General features: G+C 43.2%; 1 protein-coding gene and 2 long non-coding RNA genes across 3 annotated transcripts; 2 read left to right on the top strand and 1 right to left on the bottom strand.

Moving 5' to 3' along the window:
* Positions 1–118: 118 nt before the first annotated feature.
* Positions 119–4,086, bottom strand: LOC136191026 (delta-like protein D). The gene is made up of 14 exons (XM_065979350.1): positions 3,561–4,086; positions 3,344–3,475; positions 2,773–3,057; positions 2,402–2,714; positions 2,282–2,342; positions 2,168–2,226; positions 2,032–2,103; positions 1,864–1,977; positions 1,689–1,802; positions 1,518–1,628; positions 1,132–1,455; positions 872–1,069; positions 228–822; positions 119–178 (listed from the first exon to the last, which is right to left on the bottom strand). The coding sequence occupies exons 1-13, from the start codon at positions 3,651–3,653 to the stop codon at positions 269–271; spliced, it is 2,430 nt and encodes an 809-aa protein (XP_065835422.1). The 5' UTR covers positions 3,654–4,086; the 3' UTR covers positions 119–178; positions 228–268.
* A 3,182-nt stretch (positions 4,087–7,268) lies between these two features.
* On the top strand, positions 7,269–8,132 carry LOC136190661 (uncharacterized). The gene is made up of 5 exons (XR_010670589.1): positions 7,269–7,410; positions 7,470–7,682; positions 7,734–7,823; positions 7,877–7,956; positions 8,005–8,132. It is a non-coding gene; the product is annotated as an uncharacterized lncRNA (long non-coding RNA).
* Positions 8,133–18,323: 10,191 nt separating this feature from the next.
* On the top strand, positions 18,324–19,333 carry LOC136189626 (uncharacterized). Its single transcript, XR_010670415.1, has 5 exons — positions 18,324–18,465; positions 18,525–18,737; positions 18,789–18,878; positions 18,932–19,011; positions 19,060–19,333. It is a non-coding gene; the product is annotated as an uncharacterized lncRNA (long non-coding RNA).
* Positions 19,334–20,990: the final 1,657 nt, after the last annotated feature.

The following is a 20,990-nucleotide window of genomic DNA, read 5'->3' on the forward strand; positions in this document are numbered from 1 at the left end:
GGAAGCTCACACACACAACAGAAGCCCGTAAACTGTTTGTAAACTCTAAAATTTCTCTCTTTCTCTCTCTCTCTAAAGACAAAAGAAGCGACATGCAAAATCTGAACTGGTGCTGAAGTGAAGTGAAACCGGTGTGCAATGACATAAAAAGGTGATCAACATCGGGCAAAACAAATGGCTGTACAAAAATGTACACATCTTCTTCTAAGGGCATTTCGTGTACCTACCACCAACGCCGACGCCACCCTTGACGTCAGGCTCGAGATAATCATCCTGAGAGGCCACGGCCAAGCGGCGGCGCATCGTAGGTAGGATTGGCCAGAGAGACAGCACCACCATCTTCCCTTGCCGTCGCCGCGGCAGGGGGAGCGGCGCTCGCGCCCGTGTCCGTCTCGGCGTTATTCGTGTACGGAATCGTCGCCCTGTAACCCGGATTCGCACGATATCGCCACGCCGTGCCGGACATGTCCTCGTACGCAGGCGACGACGACGACGACGACGGCGGCGGTAGAGGCATGGCGGATCTCGAACCGTCGCCGATGACGTCATAAAAAGGTTCGTCGTCGATGTTTTTCGTTTTGGCGGCGACGTGTTCTTCGTCGACCGCCACTTGGCACGCCGACATCGACGTCGCCATCGACGACGAATTGTTATTTTGAGTTGGAGGCGGCGGTACTATGATGATCGATCCCTGCTTCGATCGACGACGCAGGAAGACGAGTAGGACTGTTATGATGAGGAGGAGGAGGAGAATGAATCCGGCAGCAACTCCGATGTAGAGACCGAGATTTGAACTATTCTTTTCGTCGGTGATGCCTTCATCTAAATGAAAAATGTATTAAATTGCTCTGTTGGGCTCTCTTGCTTCTACCTCGAGCGCATTCTACTGTATCGACGTCTGAACACACCGTCACTTTCGTCTCGGACGTTGGCGTTGGTTCTGTTGTCGGCGATTTCGTCTCGGGCGTTTGCGTCGGTTCCTCCGTCTCACAACTGTATGATCCCACCGCATTATTGCACACTTCATCCGAACCGCACGGCGATTCTTCCTGCTCACATTCGTCGATATCTTAACGAGGGCCGGAGAAGAAACGTATTTATTGCGTCTTGTGCTTTCGTTATTGAACTCACCGCTGCACACGTTTTTTTCTACTTCTTTGTCCCAGTCCCCGTTTTCAAGACAACTTAGGATTATAGGACTTGTCGGCTGCATACTATATCCGTCTTGACAGGTGATCTGCGCCGTCGTGCCAACCCATCGGCTATCATTCGAAAAAGACACTTTCGTCGAACTGGGCAAATAGTCAAGGTGATTGCACTGAATCAGACTGCATGGGTGACCGTCGCCGGCGTTTGTATAGCCGGGTTTACACGAACACAAGTAACCGCCTGAGGTATTATTGCACAACGTATTGACACCGCAGTCGTTTAGACCTTCTGCACACTCGTCGATGTCTAAAAAATTATATATACACATACATACATATACATGTAATAAATTGGTCAACATGACTTGCCTGTATCGCAGAGATCGCCCGTGTATCCGGATTGACACGTGCAGGAGAAAGAATTTACGAAATCAGAGCAATGCCCATGAAGACAAGGATTCCCTGAACACTCGTCAATATCTTTATAGACAAAAAACAAATTTAACTTATACACTCATTGTATTATACGCAATTTCTCACCTGTAGAGCAAAACTGTCCGGCGTAGCCAGACGGACAATTGCACGTAAATCCGTTAGCATGATTGTCACATGTGGCACCGTTCAAACAAGGATTGCTTCGACACTGATTCATATCTACGAAATCAATATTCATTTATTGAGTGAGAGAAATCTGAAGCAATAGTCTCTCTCATACCAACGTTGCAAGTCGATCCGATGAAGTCGGACGGACATGCGCAGCTGAAGCTGTTCGGGAGAACAGAACACGTTCCCCCATTCTGACAAGGATGATCGTTGCATCCCAACCCACCTGAGCAAAAAAATTTATAATTATAGCAATGGACTAATAGCATCACTAATTCACTTTGGTCGCACAAAGGTCCCAACCAATGCGACTGGCAAATGCAGTCGTTCCCGTTAGAGCAATCACCGTGTTCTATAAGAAGAAACGAACACCCATGTCAACAGGGAGTGCAAAGACTAATAATGGACGCGCTCACTGCATCCGCTCTTCTTCACGCACTTCGAACACGTACTGTCTGTCCAACCAGGATCACAACTGGCAAAAGCATCATTACTCAAGAGAACTTCAGCAAATCGACAGACGTCTTTACGTGCATTGCCCAGGCTTCGTACAAGAGCCGTGGTCCTTACTACAACCGGTCTTGCAAATAGCTATACGAATAAAAAAAGTAGTTTTTCTCTCATAAGACGGAAGAAGGATGTCAATATACGAGTTTTGCACTGAGGAGCTCCCGTCCATCCGCTCGTGCATTTCCGCTGGCCCGTCGTACGATCGCACGTATAGTGCCCAGTCGCGTCGGAGTCTTGCCGCACGCAGAACACCGAACAGTCGCCGTAGTAATTCGCGTCGCACTGGACGCGCCATTTCAGCGAGAGCGTCTTGCGGTGCTTTCCCTTTATCGTCAACGAGCTCCACGCGCTCGAGACGCCCGCGTGGGCAATGCCCGGTCGCAAGACGTCGACAAGATCGTCCCTGTTAATCGAATCGTCGTCCCATATAGTTAATTTTAAACTAAACGAATTCTAAAAAATTCATAAATAAATAAATTTATTAATTAATGAAAGTTTTTCTCGTGCTTACCTTCCAGGCTCCGCTAAAACCGAACGAAAATGGATTGTCAAGATTATTTTTGAGTGCGTTTTTTCCAGTCGAGAAGGTAACGCTGTCGTCGAACTTGCCCGTCGTGCGCGTCCCAATGCACGTATTGTCATTGCTCGGATTATAGTCGCGATAGCAGACGACGACAAAGTTATCGCAGTCGTTGCTACAGCCCCACGAGAGGAACGAATCGCAACATAGCCCTTTGTAGTCTTTGCTCGCCGAATGTCTGTATTGGTTGAATTGGATTTCCAGCGTGCCGTCGCCCTGCAAAAAAAGGTCGCGTGACCGCTTTCTTGGAGCCGCGCCAATTTGCGCTCGTGGAATCGCATCCGGTTCTGTATCATCATGCGGTGGTCTGTGTGGCGTAGGGCGGATGAGTGGGAGACTCGGAAATAAAGGGGCTTCTGTTTTCAACTTTTCGAGAGCGCTAGATCTACTGCACTGTATGTGGTTTTACGCGATCCACGGGCGATCGATCGCGAGGATGGGCGACGTTAGGACTTAGGACGGACTTGGGTGTCCGATTCCGCTGTTCTTCCTTTTGTCTCACCTGCGCGGTGTGGAAGAACGACGACAACAGGAGGATCACAGCGACGACAAGCATTGTCTTTTCCCCGAGCAGCGAAGAAATTTCGAAGAGCAAGCGCCAGATCACGCTCCGTAACCAAGCGTCGGATGACCCCTAATGAACTTAACGTCGCTACACTCGTTGCTACAAAGTAGCTACGCCAGCTACGCCCATGCGGAAGGCGCGCGTTACTACTGACAATTCTGGCCAATTCTCTACCACTACACTGGCAGACGTTAATCTGCTGACGCGACCCGGAGTCTCCGCCAGCGGCGACGTTCTTGGCCGACATTTACATCTATAGTCATAAGAAACGATCAAGCAATAATAATTAGCCTGCTAACGTTACGACCTCTCCAACTTGGCTAACTTGTGGATTGTTAACTACAGGAATGTGCACGACAGACTGGCGTGGTTACCAGAGGAACTGCTACGTCATAACTTGACAAACCAGGTACTCCTTGGAAATGGCTCTTTGTGAGGTCGCACGTCCCCCACTTTGATCCAGAAGCTCGTCTATCGCGTCGTACGTTCCCTTTTCCGTTCTTTTCGAGCTGTCATGGGCCTCCAACGGGAACGGACGTCGGGGACGAGGGACTCGTCTAGAACGACGCCTGGATTGACGCCGAGCGCAGAGAGAATCGAAATGGCAACCACTATTAGGCGTAAAGATTCCGTCCGCTTTAGCTGAATCACAGTCGCAGCGTGAAGGAGCTCGCTCGCCATTCTCTCTTACAGCACGTTAGGTGTGAAGGTAGGTCGTCGTCGAACAGTTCGCCTGTTGTTCGCGTATGGCACGTAGCGTCATTTGCCGGGTTGTATGCGCTTCACAGCCGCGAAGCAGTCGTTGTGCGGCGAGTGGCGAGCTGGGGCTTCAGAGACGGACGGAGGACACTACGGGTTGGCATTAGTGACGTCATTATCGATATCGCTCAATAACACGTGATCGCTTTAAGTTGTTAGTTGTCAGTGACGTCACGAGAACGTCATCAAAAGGGAGAGATTGCGTAGGCGAGCCTAGCAACGGACCAGGTATGGAGACACTGGAGACCCGGAGACACTTGCTCCTATATAGTAGGCGTTCCCAAAATTTTTTGAAAAGGGACTATCGAGGTTCGTTTATTCGACGAAAACGGCGGTGTAATTAAATCTGCATTAATGCAGAAACAATGCTGCATTGATACAGAACTGATGCAGAATAAATGTAGCTTTGATGCAGAATCAATGCTGCATTGATACTGAATCAATGCTGCATTGATGCAGACTCAATGCAGAATGAATTTTTCATTGATGCAGAATCAATGCTATCAATGCAGCATCGATTCTGCATTGATTCTGCATCAATGCAGCATCGATTCTGCATCAATGCAGCACTCATTCGGTATCAACGCAGCATTGATTCTGCATTCTGCATATATGCAGAATCAATGCTGCATTGATTCCGCATCAATTCAGCATTGATTCTGCATTGGTTCTGCATCAATGCAGCATCGATTCTGCATCAATGCAGCATTGATTCTGCTTTGATTCTGCATCAATGCAGCATTGATTCTGCATCAATGCAGCATTGATTCTGCATCAATTTTGCATTGATTCAGCATCAATGCAGCATTGATTCTGCATCAATGCAGCATTCATTCGGCATTGATTCTGCATCAATGCAGCATTCATTCGGCATTGATTCTGCATCAATGCAGCATTGATTCTGCATTTTGCATATATGCAGAATCAATGCTGCATTAATGCAGAAACAATGCTGCATTGATACAGAACTGATGCAGAATCAATGTAGCTTTGATGCAGAATCAATGCTGCATTGATGCTGAATCAATGCTGCATTGATGCAGACTCAATGCAGAATGAATTTTTCATTGATGCAGAATCAATGCTATCAATGCAGCATTGATTCTGCATTGATTCTACATCAATGCAGCATCGATTCCGCATCAATGCAGCATCGATTCTGCATTAATGCAGAATTTGTTCTCAATCAATGCAGCACTGATTCTGCATTGATTCTGCATCGTTTATGCATCAATGCAGCATTGATTCTGCATCAATGAAGCATTCATTCGGTATCAATGCAGCATTGATTCGGTATCAATGCAGCATCGATTCTGCATCAATGCAGCATCGATTCTGCATTAATGCAGAATTTGTTCTTAATCAATGCAGCACTGATTCTGCATTGATTCTGCATCGTTTATGCATCAATGGAGCATTGATTCTGCATCAATGCAGCATTCATTCGGTATCAATGCAGCATTGATTCTGCATTCTGCATATATGCAGAATCAATGCTGCATTGATTCCGCATCAATTCAGCATTGATTCTGCATTGGTTCTGCATCAATGCAGCATCGATTTTGCATCAATGCAGCATCGATTCTGCATTAATGCAGCATTGATTTTGCATGGATTCTACATCGATTCTGCATTAATGCAGAATTTGTTCTCAATCAATGCAGCACTGATTCTGCATTGATTCTGCATCGTTTATGCATCAATGCAGCATTGATTCTGCATTCTGCATATATGCAGAATTAATGCTGCATTGATGCAGAATCAATGCTACATTAATGCAAAATCGAGCAGCAACGCGGTCTCGGACAAATTCTTCGAGATTCTCGTCTTCCAAAAAAGACATTGAGAATATCTAGATGTTGTGATTAGAAGGCGTGTCTAGCGTGATTAGGAATTTTGACGCCGCTAGCCGGCGCCAACAACCAGCGAAGGTGCAATTATCAATTTTCAATTTGTGCATTGATTGAAAATTGAATGCTGCCAACGACAAAGAGTGCAAAAGCAATTTTGAATATCAAAATGCTAAGAAGATTATAGCAGAGCGGTGGCTCTCATTGGTCAAATGGGCTCTCCTTGGCCAAACAAGCTCTCTTTGGTCAAATGGGCTCTCTTTGGTCAATTGGGCGCTCTTTGGTCAAATGGGCTCTCTTTAGTCAAATGGGGTCTCCTTGGTCTAATGGGCTCTGATTGGTCAAATGAGCTCTCATTGGTCAAATGGGCTCTCCTTGGTCAAATGGGCTCTCATTGGTCAAATGGGCTCTCATTGGTCAAATGGGCTCTCTTTGGTCAAATGGTCAAATGGGCTCTTATTGGTCAAATGGGCTCTTCTTGGTCAAATGGGCTCTCCTTGGTCAAATGGGCTCTCATTGGTCAAATGGGCTCTCATTGGTCAAATGGGATCTCATTGGTCAAATGGGATCTCATTGGTCAAATGGGGTCTCTTTGGTCAAATGGGGTCTCATTGGTCAAATGGGCTCTCATTGGTCAAATGGGCTCTCATTGGTCAAATGGGCTCTCATTGGTCAAATGGGCTCTCATTGGTCAAATGGGCTCTCATTGGTCAAATGGGCTTTCATTGGTCAAATAGGCTCTCATTGGTCAAATGGGCTCTCTTCTGTCAAATGGGCTCTCATTGGTCAAATGGGCTCTCATTTGTCAAATAGGCTCTCATTGGTCAAATGGTCAAATGGGCTCTCATTGGTCAAATGTACTCTCTTTGGTCAAATTGACTCTCTTTGGTCAAATTGGCTCTCTTTGGTCTAACGGGCTCTCTTTGGTCAAATGGGCTCCCTTTGGTCAAATGGGCTCTCTTTGGTCAAATGTACTCTCTTTGGTCAAATGTACTCTCTTTGGTCAAATTGGCTCTCTTTTGTCAAATGGGCTCTCTTTGGTCCAATGGGCTCTCTTTGGTCAAATTGGTTCTCTTTGGTCAAATTGACTCTCTTTGGTCAAATTGGCTCTCTTTGGTCAAATGGGCTCTCTTTGGTCAAATCCTCGTCCGAACGTTCGAATCCCCCGTTCGAACGTTCGTTCTAACCCTCGTTAATTAAGAATATTAGTCTAAATTTAGCTTGAAATTTTAGCTGCCGTCGCGGCGATCACATTTCTGGTGACGCGACAGCCAAAAAGGCCTGGCATGGGCGTCAAATCCGGGCAGCTCGTACGTCGTTATCGCATGGATCGACGCGAACGAGGCTCTCTCGAGCCTCGCGATACGTTGGGAACGGTTGCTGTTCAGCCTAGAGGTAGGCTGTCTCCTGTAGGTCGATTGCTCATGTCGTTTTTCGATCTCACGCGAGCGCAGAAGGCGGCGAAAACACTAGCAGCGTTCAAGGATCGCGACGGAGACCTCTCGTCGTCGCTGCTGTCGATTCGCGACTTCGGATCGTCTCTACTCTCGCCGAGAGTCGTCCAACACAAGAACTCGCTCGTTCGACTCGTCGCCGCCGTCTGCGCCGTCGAATTGTGCCGCGTTTTCGGCAGCAAAGTCGTTTTTCTGCCTCTCGAGACGCGACAGGTGAGCCGAGACGAACGAGGAAGGAGAAAAAAACGTTCATCGCGTGTGCAGACGCTCGTCCGTCTTTTCATTGGTCAGCTCGACTTCCGTGAGACGACGCGCGACGAAGGAAGTGTCATCTATCGTCGACGTCTGTGGGAGGCAAGTCAATCAACTGTTATTAATTATTTAATTGAATTATGTTTTATAATAAGTTACTCGCTCGGAGCGGTGCCATGGCAATTTGTTCGTCGCATGGAGAGCAGTTGCTCACAGCTGTTTTCGACTGCGCGGGGTAAAATCCTCTTACGTTTTCGTATATCTTCAAATGTTTCATTTTCAGATATCTGAACCAATCACCGAGCCTCGCCAATGCGGCCGTGAAAATTGTGATTGATTTCGTACAAGAAGTACGTCCAATTTCAACGGGTTTCTTTGAGTCGCTGGCCAGACCTCTGACTCTGGGCGAAGAGGTGCACAAGATGCTCTTCTTCTCCTTGGTCAAATGTGCTCTCTTTGGTCAAATGGGCTCCCTTTAGTCAAATGGGCTCTCTTTGGTCAAATGTACTCTCTTTGGTCAAATGTACTCTTTGGTCAAATCTGCTCTCTTATGTCAAATGGGCTCTCTTTGGTCAAATGGGCTCTCTTTGGTCAAATGTGCTCTTCTGCATAAAGCTGCATAAATGCAGCAACTATTCTGCATAAATGCTGATTTATTCTGCAAAAATGCAGAATTTATTCTTCTTAAATGCAGCATTTATTCTGCATAAATGCTGTATTTTTTCTGCATAAATGCAGCAATTATTCTTCATAAATGCAGCATTTATTTTGCATTAACGCAGCATTGATTCTGCATCAATGCAGCATTGATTCTGCATCAATGCTGCGTCAATGAAGCATTGATTCTGCATTGATTCTGCATCATTGCAGCATTGATTCTACGTCAATGCAGCATTGATTCTGCATAAATTCTGCATCAATGTAGCATTCATTCTTCGTTCATTCTGCATCAATGCAGCATTGATTCAGCATTGAATCTGCATCAATGCAGCATTGATTCTGCATTGATTCTGCATCAATGCAGCATCGATTCTGCATCAATGCTGCATTGATTCTGCATCAATGCAGCATCGATTCTGCATCAATGCAGCATCGATTCTGCATCAATTCTTCATTGATTCAGCATCAATGCAGCATTGATTCTGCATTGATGCAGAATTTGTTCTCAATCAATGCAGCACTGATTCTCCTTTGATTCTGCATCGTTTATGCATCAATGCAGCATTGATTCTGCATCAATGCAGCATTCATTCGGCATCAATGCAGCATTGATTCTGCATTGATTCTGCACCAATGCAGCATTGATTCTGCATCAATGCAGCATTCATTCGGCATCAATGCAGCATTCATTCGGCATCAATGCAGCATTGATTCTGCATTGATTCTGCACCAATGCAGCATTGATTCTGCATCAATGCAGCATTCATTCGGCATCAATGCAGCATTCATTCGGCATTAATGCAGCATTGATTCTGCATAAATTCTGCATCAATGTAGCATTCATTCTCCGTTCATTCTGCATCAATGCAGCATCGATTCTGCATCAATGCAGCATTGATTCTGCATTGATTCTGCATCAATGCAGCATCGATTCTCCATTAATGCAGAATTTGTTCTCAATCAATGCAGCACTAATTCTGCATCGTTTATGCATCAATGCAGCATTGATTCTGCATCAAAGCAGCATTCATTCGGCATCAATGCAGCATTGATTCTGCATTCTGCATATATGCAGAATCAATGCTGCATTGATGCAGAATCGATGCTGCATTGATGTAGAATCCATGCAAAATCAATGCTGCCTTGTTGAAGAATCAATGCTGCATTGATGCAGAATGAATGCAGAATCAATGCAGCATTGATTCTGCATCAATAAAGCATTGATTCTTAATATATTCTGCATCAATGCAGCATTGATTCTGCATCAATTCTGCATTGATTCAGCATCAATGTAGCATTGATTCTGCAGAATCGATTCTGCATTAATGTAGCATTGATTCTGCATTAATGCAGCATTGATTCTGCGTACATGCAGAATTCAGAATCAATGCTGAATTGATGCTGCATTGATGCCAAATGAATGCTGCATTGATGCAGAATCAATGCTGCATTGATGCATAAACGATGCAGAATCAATGCAGAATCAGTGCTGCATTGATTGAGAACAAATCCTGCATATATGCCGAATCAATGCTGCATTGATGCAGAATCAATGCTACATTAATGCAGAATCGATTCTGCATTGATGCAAAATCAATGCTGCATTGATGCAGAATCAATGCTGCATTGATGCTGAATCAATGCAGAATTGATGCAGGATCAATGCTGCATTGATGCAGAATCAATAAAGAATCAATGCTATATTGATGCAGAATCAATGCAGCATTGATTCTGCATCAATGCAGCTTTGATTCCGCATCAATTCAGCATGGATTCTGCATTGATTCTGCATTCTGCATTTATGCAGAATCAATGCTGCATTAATGCAGAATCAACGCCGGCAGTGATGCATTGATTCTGCATCAATGCAGCATTGATTCTGCATTAATTCTGCATCAATGCAGCAGCATTGATTCTGCATCAATGCAGCATTCATTCGGCATTGATTCTGCATCAATAAAGCATTGATTCTTTATTGATTCTGCATCAATTCTGCATTGATTCAGCATCAATGCAGCATTGATTCTGCATCAATGCAGCATTCATTCGGCATTGATTCTGCATCAATGCAGCATTGATTCTGCATCAATGCAGCATTCATTCGGCATTGATTCTGCATCAATGCAGCATTGATTCTGCATTTTCCATATATGCAGAATCAATGCTGCATTAATGCAGAAACAATGCTGCATTGATACAGAACTGATGCAGAATCAATGTAGCTTTGATGCAGAATCAATGCTGCATTGATGCTGAATCAATGCTGCATTGATGCAGACTCAACGCAGAAGGAATGTTTCATTGATGCAGAATCAATGCTATCAATGCAGCATTGATTCTGCATTGATTCTGCATCAATGCAGCATCGATTCTGCATTAATGCAGAATTTGTTCTCAATCACTGCAGCACTGATTCTGCATTGATTCTGCATCAATGCAGCATCGATTCTGCATCAATGCAGCATCGATTCTGCATCAATGCAGCATTGATTCGGCATATATGCAGAATTTGTTCTCAATCAATGCAGCATTGATTCTGCATTGATTCTGCATCAATGCAGCATCGATTCTGCATCAATGCAGCATCGATTCTGCATCAATGCAGCATTGATTCTGCATTAATGCAGAATTTGTTCTCAATCAATGCAGCACTGATTGTGCATTGATTCTGCATCGTTTATGCATCAATGCAGCATTGATTCTGCATCAATGCAGCATTCATTCGGTATCAATGCAGCATTGATTCTGCACTCTGCATATATGCAGAATCAATGCTGCATTGATTCCGCATCAAATCAGCATTGATTCCGCATCAATTCAGCATTGATTCTGCATTGGTTCTGCATCAATGCAGCATCGATTCTGCATCAATGCAGATATGATTCTGCATTGATTCTGCATCAATGCAGCATTGCAGAATCAATGCAGCATTCATTCTGCATCAATTCAGCATTGATTCCGCATCAATTCAGCATGGATTCTGCATTGATTCTGCATTCTGCATTTATGCAGAATCAATGCTGCATTAATGCAGAATCAAGGCTGCAGTGATGCATTGATTCTGCATCAATGCAGCATCGATTCTGCATCAACGCAGCATTGATTTTGCATGGATTTAACATCGATTCTGCATTGATGCAGAATCAACGCTGCATTGATGCGGAATCGATGCTGCCTTGATGTAGAATCCATGCAGAATCAATGCTGCCTTGATGAGGAATTAATGCTGCATTGATTCAGAATCAATGCCAATGCAGCATTGATTCTGCATCAATGCAGCATTCATCCTGCATTGATTCAGCATCAATGCAGCTTTAATTCTGCATCAATGCAGCATTCATTCGGCATTGATTCTACATCAATGCAGCATTGATTCTGCATTTTGCATATATGCAGAATCAATGCTGCATTAATGCAGAAACAATGCTGCATTGATACAGAACTGATGCAGAATCAATGTAACTTTGATGCAGAATCAATGCTGCATTGATGCTGAATCAATGCTGCATTGATGCAGACTCAATGCAGAATGAATTTTTCATTGATGCAGAATCAATGCTATCAATGCAGCATTGATTCTGCATTGATTCTGCATCAATGCAGCATCGATTCTGCATCAATGCAGCATTCATTCGGTATCAATGCAGCATTGATTCTGCATTCTGCATATATGCAGAATCAATGCTGCATTGATTCCGCATCAATTCAGCATTGATTCTGCATTGGTTCTGCATCAATGCAGCATCGATTCTGCATCAATGCAGCATTGATTCTGCTTTGATTCTGCATCAATGCAGCATTGATTCTGCATCAATGCAGCATTGATTCTGCATTGATTCTGCATCAATGCTGCATTGCAGAATCAATGCAGCATTGAATTTGCATCAATTCAACATTGATTCCGCATCAATTCAGCATGGATTCTGCATTGATTCTGCATTCTGCATTTATGCAGAATCAATGCTGCATTAGTGCAGAATCAAGGCTGCAGTGATGCATTGATTCTGCATCAATGCAGCATCGATTCTGCATCAACGCAGCATTGATTTTGCATGGATTTAACATCGATTCTGCATTGATGCAGAATCAACGCTGCATTGATGCGGAATCGATGCTGCCTTGATGTAGAATCCATGCAGAATCAATGCTGCCTTGATGAGGAATTAATGCTGCATTGATTCAGAATCAATGCCAATGCAGCATTGATTCTGCATCAATGCAGCATTCATCCTGCATTGATTCAGCATCAATGCAGCTTTAATTCTGCATCAATGCAGCATTCATTCGGCATTGATTCTACATCAATGCAGCATTGATTCTGCATTTTGCATATATGCAGAATCAATGCTGCATTAATGCAGAAACAATGCTGCATTGATACAGAACTGATGCAGAATCAATGTAACTTTGATGCAGAATCAATGCTGCATTGATGCTGAATCAATGCTGCATTGATGCAGACTCAATGCAGAATGAATTTTTCATTGATGCAGAATCAATGCTATCAATGCAGCATTGATTCTGCATTGATTCTGCATCAATGCAGCATCGATTCTGCATCAATGCAGCATTCATTCGGTATCAATGCAGCATTGATTCTGCATTCTGCATATATGCAGAATCAATGCTGCATTGATTCCGCATCAATTCAGCATTGATTCTGCATTGGTTCTGCATCAATGCAGCATCGATTCTGCATCAATGCAGCATTGATTCTGCTTTGATTCTGCATCAATGCAGCATTGATTCTGCATCAATGCAGCATTGATTCTGCATTGATTCTGCATCAATGCTGCATTGCAGAATCAATGCAGCATTGAATTTGCATCAATTCAACATTGATTCCGCATCAATTCAGCATGGATTCTGCATTGATTCTGCATTCTGCATTTATGCAGAATCAATGCTGCATTAATGCAGAATCAAGGCTGCAGTGATGCATTGATTCTGCATCAATGCAGCATCGATTCTGCATCAACGCAGCATTGATTTTGCATGGATTTAACATCGATTCTGCATTGATGCAGAATCAACGCTGCATTGATGCGGAATCGATGCTGCCTTGATGTAGAATCCATGCAGAATCAATGCTGCCTTGATGAGGAATTAATGCTGCATTGATTCAGAATCAATGCCAATGCAGCATTGATTCTGCATCAATGCAGCATTCATCCTGCATTGATTCAGCATCAATGCAGCTTTAATTCTGCATCAATGCAGCATTCATTCGGCATTGATTCTACATCAATGCAGCATTGATTCTGCATTTTGCATATATGCAGAATCAATGCTGCATTAATGCAGAAACAATGCTGCATTGATACAGAACTGATGCAGAATCAATGTAACTTTGATGCAGAATCAATGCTGCATTGATGCTGAATCAATGCTGCATTGATGCAGACTCAATGCAGAATGAATTTTTCATTGATGCAGAATCAATGCTATCAATGCAGCATTGATTCTGCATTGATTCTGCATCAATGCAGCATCGATTCTGCATCAATGCAGCATTCATTCGGTATCAATGCAGCATTGATTCTGCATTCTGCATATATGCAGAATCAATGCTGCATTGATTCCGCATCAATTCAGCATTGATTCTGCATTGGTTCTGCATCAATGCAGCATCGATTCTGCATCAATGCAGCATTGATTCTGCTTTGATTCTGCATCAATGCAGCATTGATTCTGCATCAATGCAGCATTGATTCTGCATTGATTCTGCATCAATGCTGCATTGCAGAATCAATGCAGCATTGAATTTGCATCAATTCAACATTGATTCCGCATCAATTCAGCATGGATTCTGCATTGATTCTGCATCGATTCTGCATTGAGGCAGAATCAACGCTGCATTGATGTAGAATCCATGCAGAATCAATGCTGTCTTGATGAAGAATCAATGCTTCATTGATGCAGAATCAATGCAGAATCAATGCAGCATTGATTCTGCATCAATAAAGCATTGATTTTTTATTGATTCTGCATCAATTCTGCAATGATTCAGCATCAATTCAGGATTCATTCGTCATTGATTCTGCATCAATGCAGCATTGATTCTGCATTTTCCATATATGCAGAATCAATGCTGCATTAATGCAGAAAGAATGCTGCATTGATGCAGAACTGATGCAGAATCAATGTAGCTTTGATGCAGAATCAATGCTGCATTGATGCTGAATCAATGCTGCATTGATGCAGACTCAACGCAGAAGGAATGTTTCATTGATGCAGAATCAATGCTATCAATGCAGCATTGATTCTGCATTGATTCTGCATCAATGCAGCATCGATTCTGCATCAATGCAGAATTGATTCTGTATTAATGCAGAATTTGTTCTCAATCAATGCAGCACTGATTCTGCATTGATTCTGCATCGTTTATGCATCAATGCAGCATTGATTCTGCATCAATGCAGCATTCATTCGGTATCAATGCAGCATTGATTCTGCATTCTGCTAATATGCAGAATCAATGCAGCATTGATTCCGCATCAATTCAGCATTGATTCCGCATCAATTCAGGATTGATTCTGCATTGGTTCTGCATCAATGCAGCATCGATTCTGCATCAATGCAGCATTGATTCTGCATTTATTCTGCATCAATGCAGATTTTCAGAATCAATGCATCATTGATTCTGCATCAATTCAGCATAGATTCTGCATTGATTCTGCATTCTGCATTTATGCAGAATCAATGCTGCATTAATGCAGAATCAATGCTGCAGTGATGCATTGATTCTGCATCAATGCAGCATCGATTCTGCATCAATGCAGCATTGATTCTGCATTGATTCTGCATCAATGCAGCATTAATTCTGCATCAATGCAGCATTGATTCTGCATTGATTCTGCATCAATGCAGCATTGCAGAATCAATGCAGCATTGATTTTGCATCAATTCAGAATTGATTCCGCATCAATTCAGCATGGATTCTGCATTGATTCTGCATCGATTCTGCATTGATACAGAGTCAACGCTGCATTGATGCAGATTCGATGCTGCATTGATGTAGAATCCATGCAGAATCAATGCTGCCTTGATGAAGAATCAATGCTGCATTGATGCAGAATCAATGCAGAATCAATGCAGCATTGATTCTGCATCAATAAAGCATTGATTCTTTATTGATTCTGCATCAATGCAGCATTGATTCTGCATCAATTCTGCATTGATTCAGCATCAATGCAGCATTGATTCTGCATCAATGCAGCATTCATTCGGCATTGATTCTGCATCAATGCAGCATTGATACAGAACTGATGCAGAATCAATGTAGCTTTGATGCAGAATCAATGCTGCATTGATGCTGAATCAATGCTGCACATATGCAGACTCAATGCATAATGAATTTTTCATTGATGCAGAATAAATGCTATCAATGCAGCATTGATTCTGCATTGATTCTGCATCAATGCAGCATCGATTCTGCATTAATGCAGCATTGATTCTGCATTAATGCAGAATTTGTTCTCAATCAATGCAGCACTGATTCTGCATTGATTCTGCATCGTTTATGCATCAATGCAGCATTGATTCTGCATCAATGAAGCATTCATTCGGTATCAATGCAGCATTTATTCTGCATCAATGCAGCATCGATTCTGCATCAATGCAGCATCGATTCTGCGTTAATGGAGAATTTGTTCTCAATCAATGCAGCACTGATTCTGCATTGATTCTGCATCGTTTATGCATCAATGGAGCATTGATTCTGCATCAATGCAGCATTCATTCGTTATCAGTGCATCATTGATTCTGCATTCTGCATATATGCAGAATCAATGCTGCATTGATTCCGCATCAATTCAGCATTGATTCTGGATTGGTTCTGCATCAATGCAGCATCGATTTTGCATCAATGCAGCATCGATTCTGCATCAATGCAGCATTGATTCTGCTTTGATTCTGCATCAATGCAGCATTGATTCTGCATCAATGCAGCATTGATTCTGCATTGATTCTGCATCAATGCAGCATTGCAGAATCAATGCAGCATTGATTCTGCATCAATTCAGCATTGATTCCGCATCAATTCAGCATTGATTCTGCATTGATTCTGCATTCTGCATTTATGTAGAATCAATGCTGCATTAATGCAGAATCAATGCTGCAGTGATGCATTGATTCTACATCAATGCAGCATTGATTCTGCATCAATGCAGCATTGATTTTGCATGGATTCTACATCGATTCTGCATTAATGCAGAATTTGTTCTCAATCAATGCAGCACTGATTCTGCATTGATTCTGCATCGTTTATGCATCAATGCAGAATTGATTCTGCATTCTGCATATATGCAGAATTAATGCTGCATTGATGCAGAATCAATGCTACATTAATGCAAAATCGAGCAGCAACGCGGTCTCGGACAAATTCTTCGAGATTCTCGTCTTCCAAAGAAGACATTGAGAATATCTAGATGATGTGATTAGAAGGCGTGTCTGGCGTGATTAGGAATTTTAACGCCTCTAGCCGGCGCCAACAACATGCGAAGGTGCAATTATCAATTTTCAATTTATGCATTGATTGAAAATTGAATGCTGCCAACGACAAAGAGTGCAAAAGCAATTTTGAATATCAAAATGCTAAGAAGATTATAGCAGAGCGGTGGCTCTCATTGGTCAAATGGGCTCTCCTTGGCCAAACAAGCTCTCTTTGGTCAAATGGGCTCTCTTTGGTCAATTGGGCGCTCTTTGGTCAAATGGGCTCTCTTTAGTCAAATGGGGTCTCCTTGGTCTAATGGGCTCTGATTGGTCAAATGAGCTCTCATTGGTCAAATGGGCTCTCCTTGGTCAAATGGGCTCTCATTGGTCAAATGGGCTCTCATTGGTCAAATGGGCTCTCTTTGGTCAAATGGTCAAATGGGCTCTTATTGGTCAAATGGGCTCTTCTTGGTCAAATGGGCTCTCCTTGGTCAAATGGGATCTCATTGGTCAAATGGGCTCTCATTGGTCAAATGGGCTCTCTTTGGTCAAATGGAGTCTCTTTGGTCAAATGGGGTCTCATTGGTCAAATGGGCTCTCATTGGTCAAATGGGATCTTATTGGTCAAATGGGCTCTCATTGGTCAAATGGGATCTCATTGGTCAAATGGGGTCTCTTTGGTCAAATGGGGTCTCATTGGTCAAATGGGCTCTCATTGGTCAAATGGGCTCTTCTTGGTCAAATGGGCTCTCCTTGGTCAAATGGGCTCTCATTGGTCAAATGGGCTCTCATTGGTCAAATGGGCTCTCATTGGTCAAATGGGATCTCATTGGTCAAATGGGGTCTCTTTGGTCAAATGGGGTCTCATTGGTCAAATGGGCTCTCATTGGTCAAATGGGCTCTCATTGGTCAAATGGGCTCTCATTGGTCAAATGGGCTCTCATTGGTCAAATGGGCTCTCATTGGTCAAATGGGCTTTCATTGGTCAAATAGGCTCTCATTGGTCAAATGGGCTCTCTTCTGTCAAATGGGCTCTCATTGGTCAAATGGGCTCTCATTTGTCAAATAGGCTCTCATTGGTCAAATGGTCAAATGGGCTCTCATTGGTCAAATGTACTCTCTTTGGTCAAATTGACTCTCTTTGGTCAAATTGGCTCTCTTTGGTCTAACGGGCTCTCTTTGGTCAAATGGGCTCCCTTTGGTCAAATGGGCTCTCTTTGGTCAAATGTACTCTCTTTGGTCAAATGTACTCTCTTTGGTCAAATTGGCTCTCTTTTGTCAAATGGGCTCTCTTTGGTCCAATGGGCTCTCTTTGGTCAAATTGGTTCTCTTTGGTCAAATTGACTCTCTTTGGTCAAATTGGCTCTCTTTGGTCAAATGGGCTCTCTTTGGTCAAATCCTCGTCCGAACGTTCGAATCCCCCGTTCGAACGTTCGTTCTAACCCTCGTTAATTAAGAATATTAGTCTAAATTTAGCTTGAAATTTTAGCTGCCGTCGCGGCGATCACATTTCTGGTGACGCGACAGCCAAAAAGGCCTGGCATGGGCGTCAAATCCGGGCAGCTCGTACGTCGTTATCGCATGGATCGACGCGAACGAGGCTCTCTCGAGCCTCGCGATACGTTGGGAACGGTTGCTGTTCAGCCTAGAGGTAGGCTGTCTCCTGTAGGTCGATTGCTCATGTCGTTTTTCGATCTCACGCGAGCGCAGAAGGCGGCGAAAACACTAGCAGCGTTCAAGGATCGCGACGGAGACCTCTCGTCGTCGCTGCTGTCGATTCGCGACTTCGGATCGTCTCTACTCTCGCCGAGAGTCGTCCAACACAAGAACTCGCTCGTTCGACTCGTCGCCGCCGTCTGCGCCGTCGAATTGTGCCGCGTTTTCGGCAGCAAAGTCGTTTTTCTGCCTCTCGAGACGCGACAGGTGAGCCGAGACGAACGAGGAAGGAGAAAAAAACGTTCATCGCGTGTGCAGACGCTCGTCCGTCTTTTCATTGGTCAGCTCGACTTCCGTGAGACGACGCGCGACGAAGGAAGTGTCATCTATCGTCGACGTCTGTGGGAGGCAAGTCAATCAACTGTTATTAATTATTTAATTGAATTATGTTTTATAATAAGTTACTCGCTCGGAGCGGTGCCATGGCAATTTGTTCGTCGCATGGAGAGCAGTTGCTCACAGCTGTTTTCGACTGCGCGGGGTAAAATCCTCTTACGTTTTCGTATATCTTCAAATGTTTCATTTTCAGATATCTGAACCAATCACCGAGCCTCGCCAATGCGGCCGTGAAAATTGTGATTGATTTCGTACAAGAAGTACGTCCAATTTCAACGGGTTTCTTTGAGTCGCTGGCCAGACCTCTGACTCTGGGCGAAGAGGTGCACAAGATGCTCTTCTTCTCTTTGGTCAAATGTGCTCTCTTTGGTCAAATGGGCTCCCTTTAGTCAAATGGGCTCTCTTTGGTCAAATGTACTCTCTTTGGTCAAATGTACTCTTTGGTCAAATCTGCTCTCTTATGTCAAATGGGCTCTCTTTGGTCAAATGGGCTCTCTTTGGTCAAATGTGCTCTTCTGCATAAAGCTGCATAAATGCAGCAACTATTCTGCATAAATGCTGATTTATTCTGCAAAAATGCAGAATTTATTCTTCTTAAATGCAGCATTTATTCTGCATAAATGCTGTATTTTTCTGCATAAATGCAGCAATTATTCTTCATAAATGCAGCATTTATTTTGCATTAACGCAGCATTGATTCTGCATCAATGCAGCATTGATTCTGCTTCAATGCTGCGTCAATGAAGCATTGATTCTGCATTGATTCTGCATCATTGCAGCATTGATTCTACATCAATGCAGCATTGATTGTGCATAAATTCTGCATCAATGTAGCATTCATTCTTCGTTCATTCTGCATCAATGCAGCATTGATTCAGCATTGATTCTGCATCAATGCAGCATTGATTCTGCATAGATTCTGCATCAATGCAGCATCGATTCTGCATCAATGCTGCATTGATTCTGCATCAATGCAGCATCGATTCTGCATCAATGCAGCATCGATTCTGCATCAATTCTGCATTGATTCAGAATCAATGCAGCATTGATTCTGCAGAATCGATTCTGCATTAATGTAGCATTGATTCTGCATCAATGCAGCATTGATTCTGCGTATATGCAGAATGCAGAATCAATGCTGAATTGATGCAGAATCAATGCTGCATTGGTGCAGAATCAATGCAGAATCGATGCTGCATTGATGCCAAATGAATGCTGCATTGATGCAGAATCAATGCTGCATTGATGCATAAACGATGCAGAATCAATGCAGAATAAGTTCTGCATTGATTGAGAACAAATTCTGCATATATGCCGAATCAATGCTGCATTGATGCAGAATCAATGCTACATTAATGCAGAATCGATTCTGCATTGATGAAAAATCAATGCTGCATTGATGCAGAATCAATGCTGCATTGATGCTGAATCTATGAAGAATTGATGCAGGATCAATGCTGCATTGATGCAGAATCAATAAAGAATCAATGCTTTATTGATGCAGAATCAATGCAGCATTGATTCTGCATCAATGCAGCATTGATTCTGCATTCTGCATATATGCAGAATCAATGCTGCATTAATGCAGAATCAATGCTGCATTGATGCATAAACGATGCAGAATCAATGCAGAATCAGTGCTGCATTGATTGAGAACAAATTCTGCATATATGCCGAATCAATGCTGCATTGATGCAGAATCAATGCTACATTAATGCAGAATCGATTCTGCATTGATGCAAAATCAATGCTGCATTGATGCAGAATCAATGCTGCATTGATGCTGAATCAATTCAGAATTGATGCAGGATCAATGCTGCATTGATGCAGAATCAATAAAGAATCAATGCTATATTGATGCAGAATCAATGCAGCATTGATTCTGCATCAATGCAGCTTTGATTCCGCATCAATTCAGCATGGATTCTGCATTGATTCTGCATTCTGCATTTATGCAGAATCAATGCTGCATTAATGCAGAATCAACGCCGGCAGTGATGCATTGATTCTGCATCAATGCAGCATTGATTCTGCATTAATTCTGCATCAATGCAGCATTAATTCGGCATTTATTCTGCATCAATGCAGCATTGATTCTGCATTCTGCATATATGCAGAATCAAT

This window comes from Oscarella lobularis, chromosome 1, assembly GCF_947507565.1.
Source record: "Oscarella lobularis chromosome 1, ooOscLobu1.1, whole genome shotgun sequence".
In the NCBI taxonomy this organism is placed as follows: Eukaryota; Metazoa; Porifera; class Homoscleromorpha; order Homosclerophorida; family Oscarellidae; genus Oscarella; species Oscarella lobularis.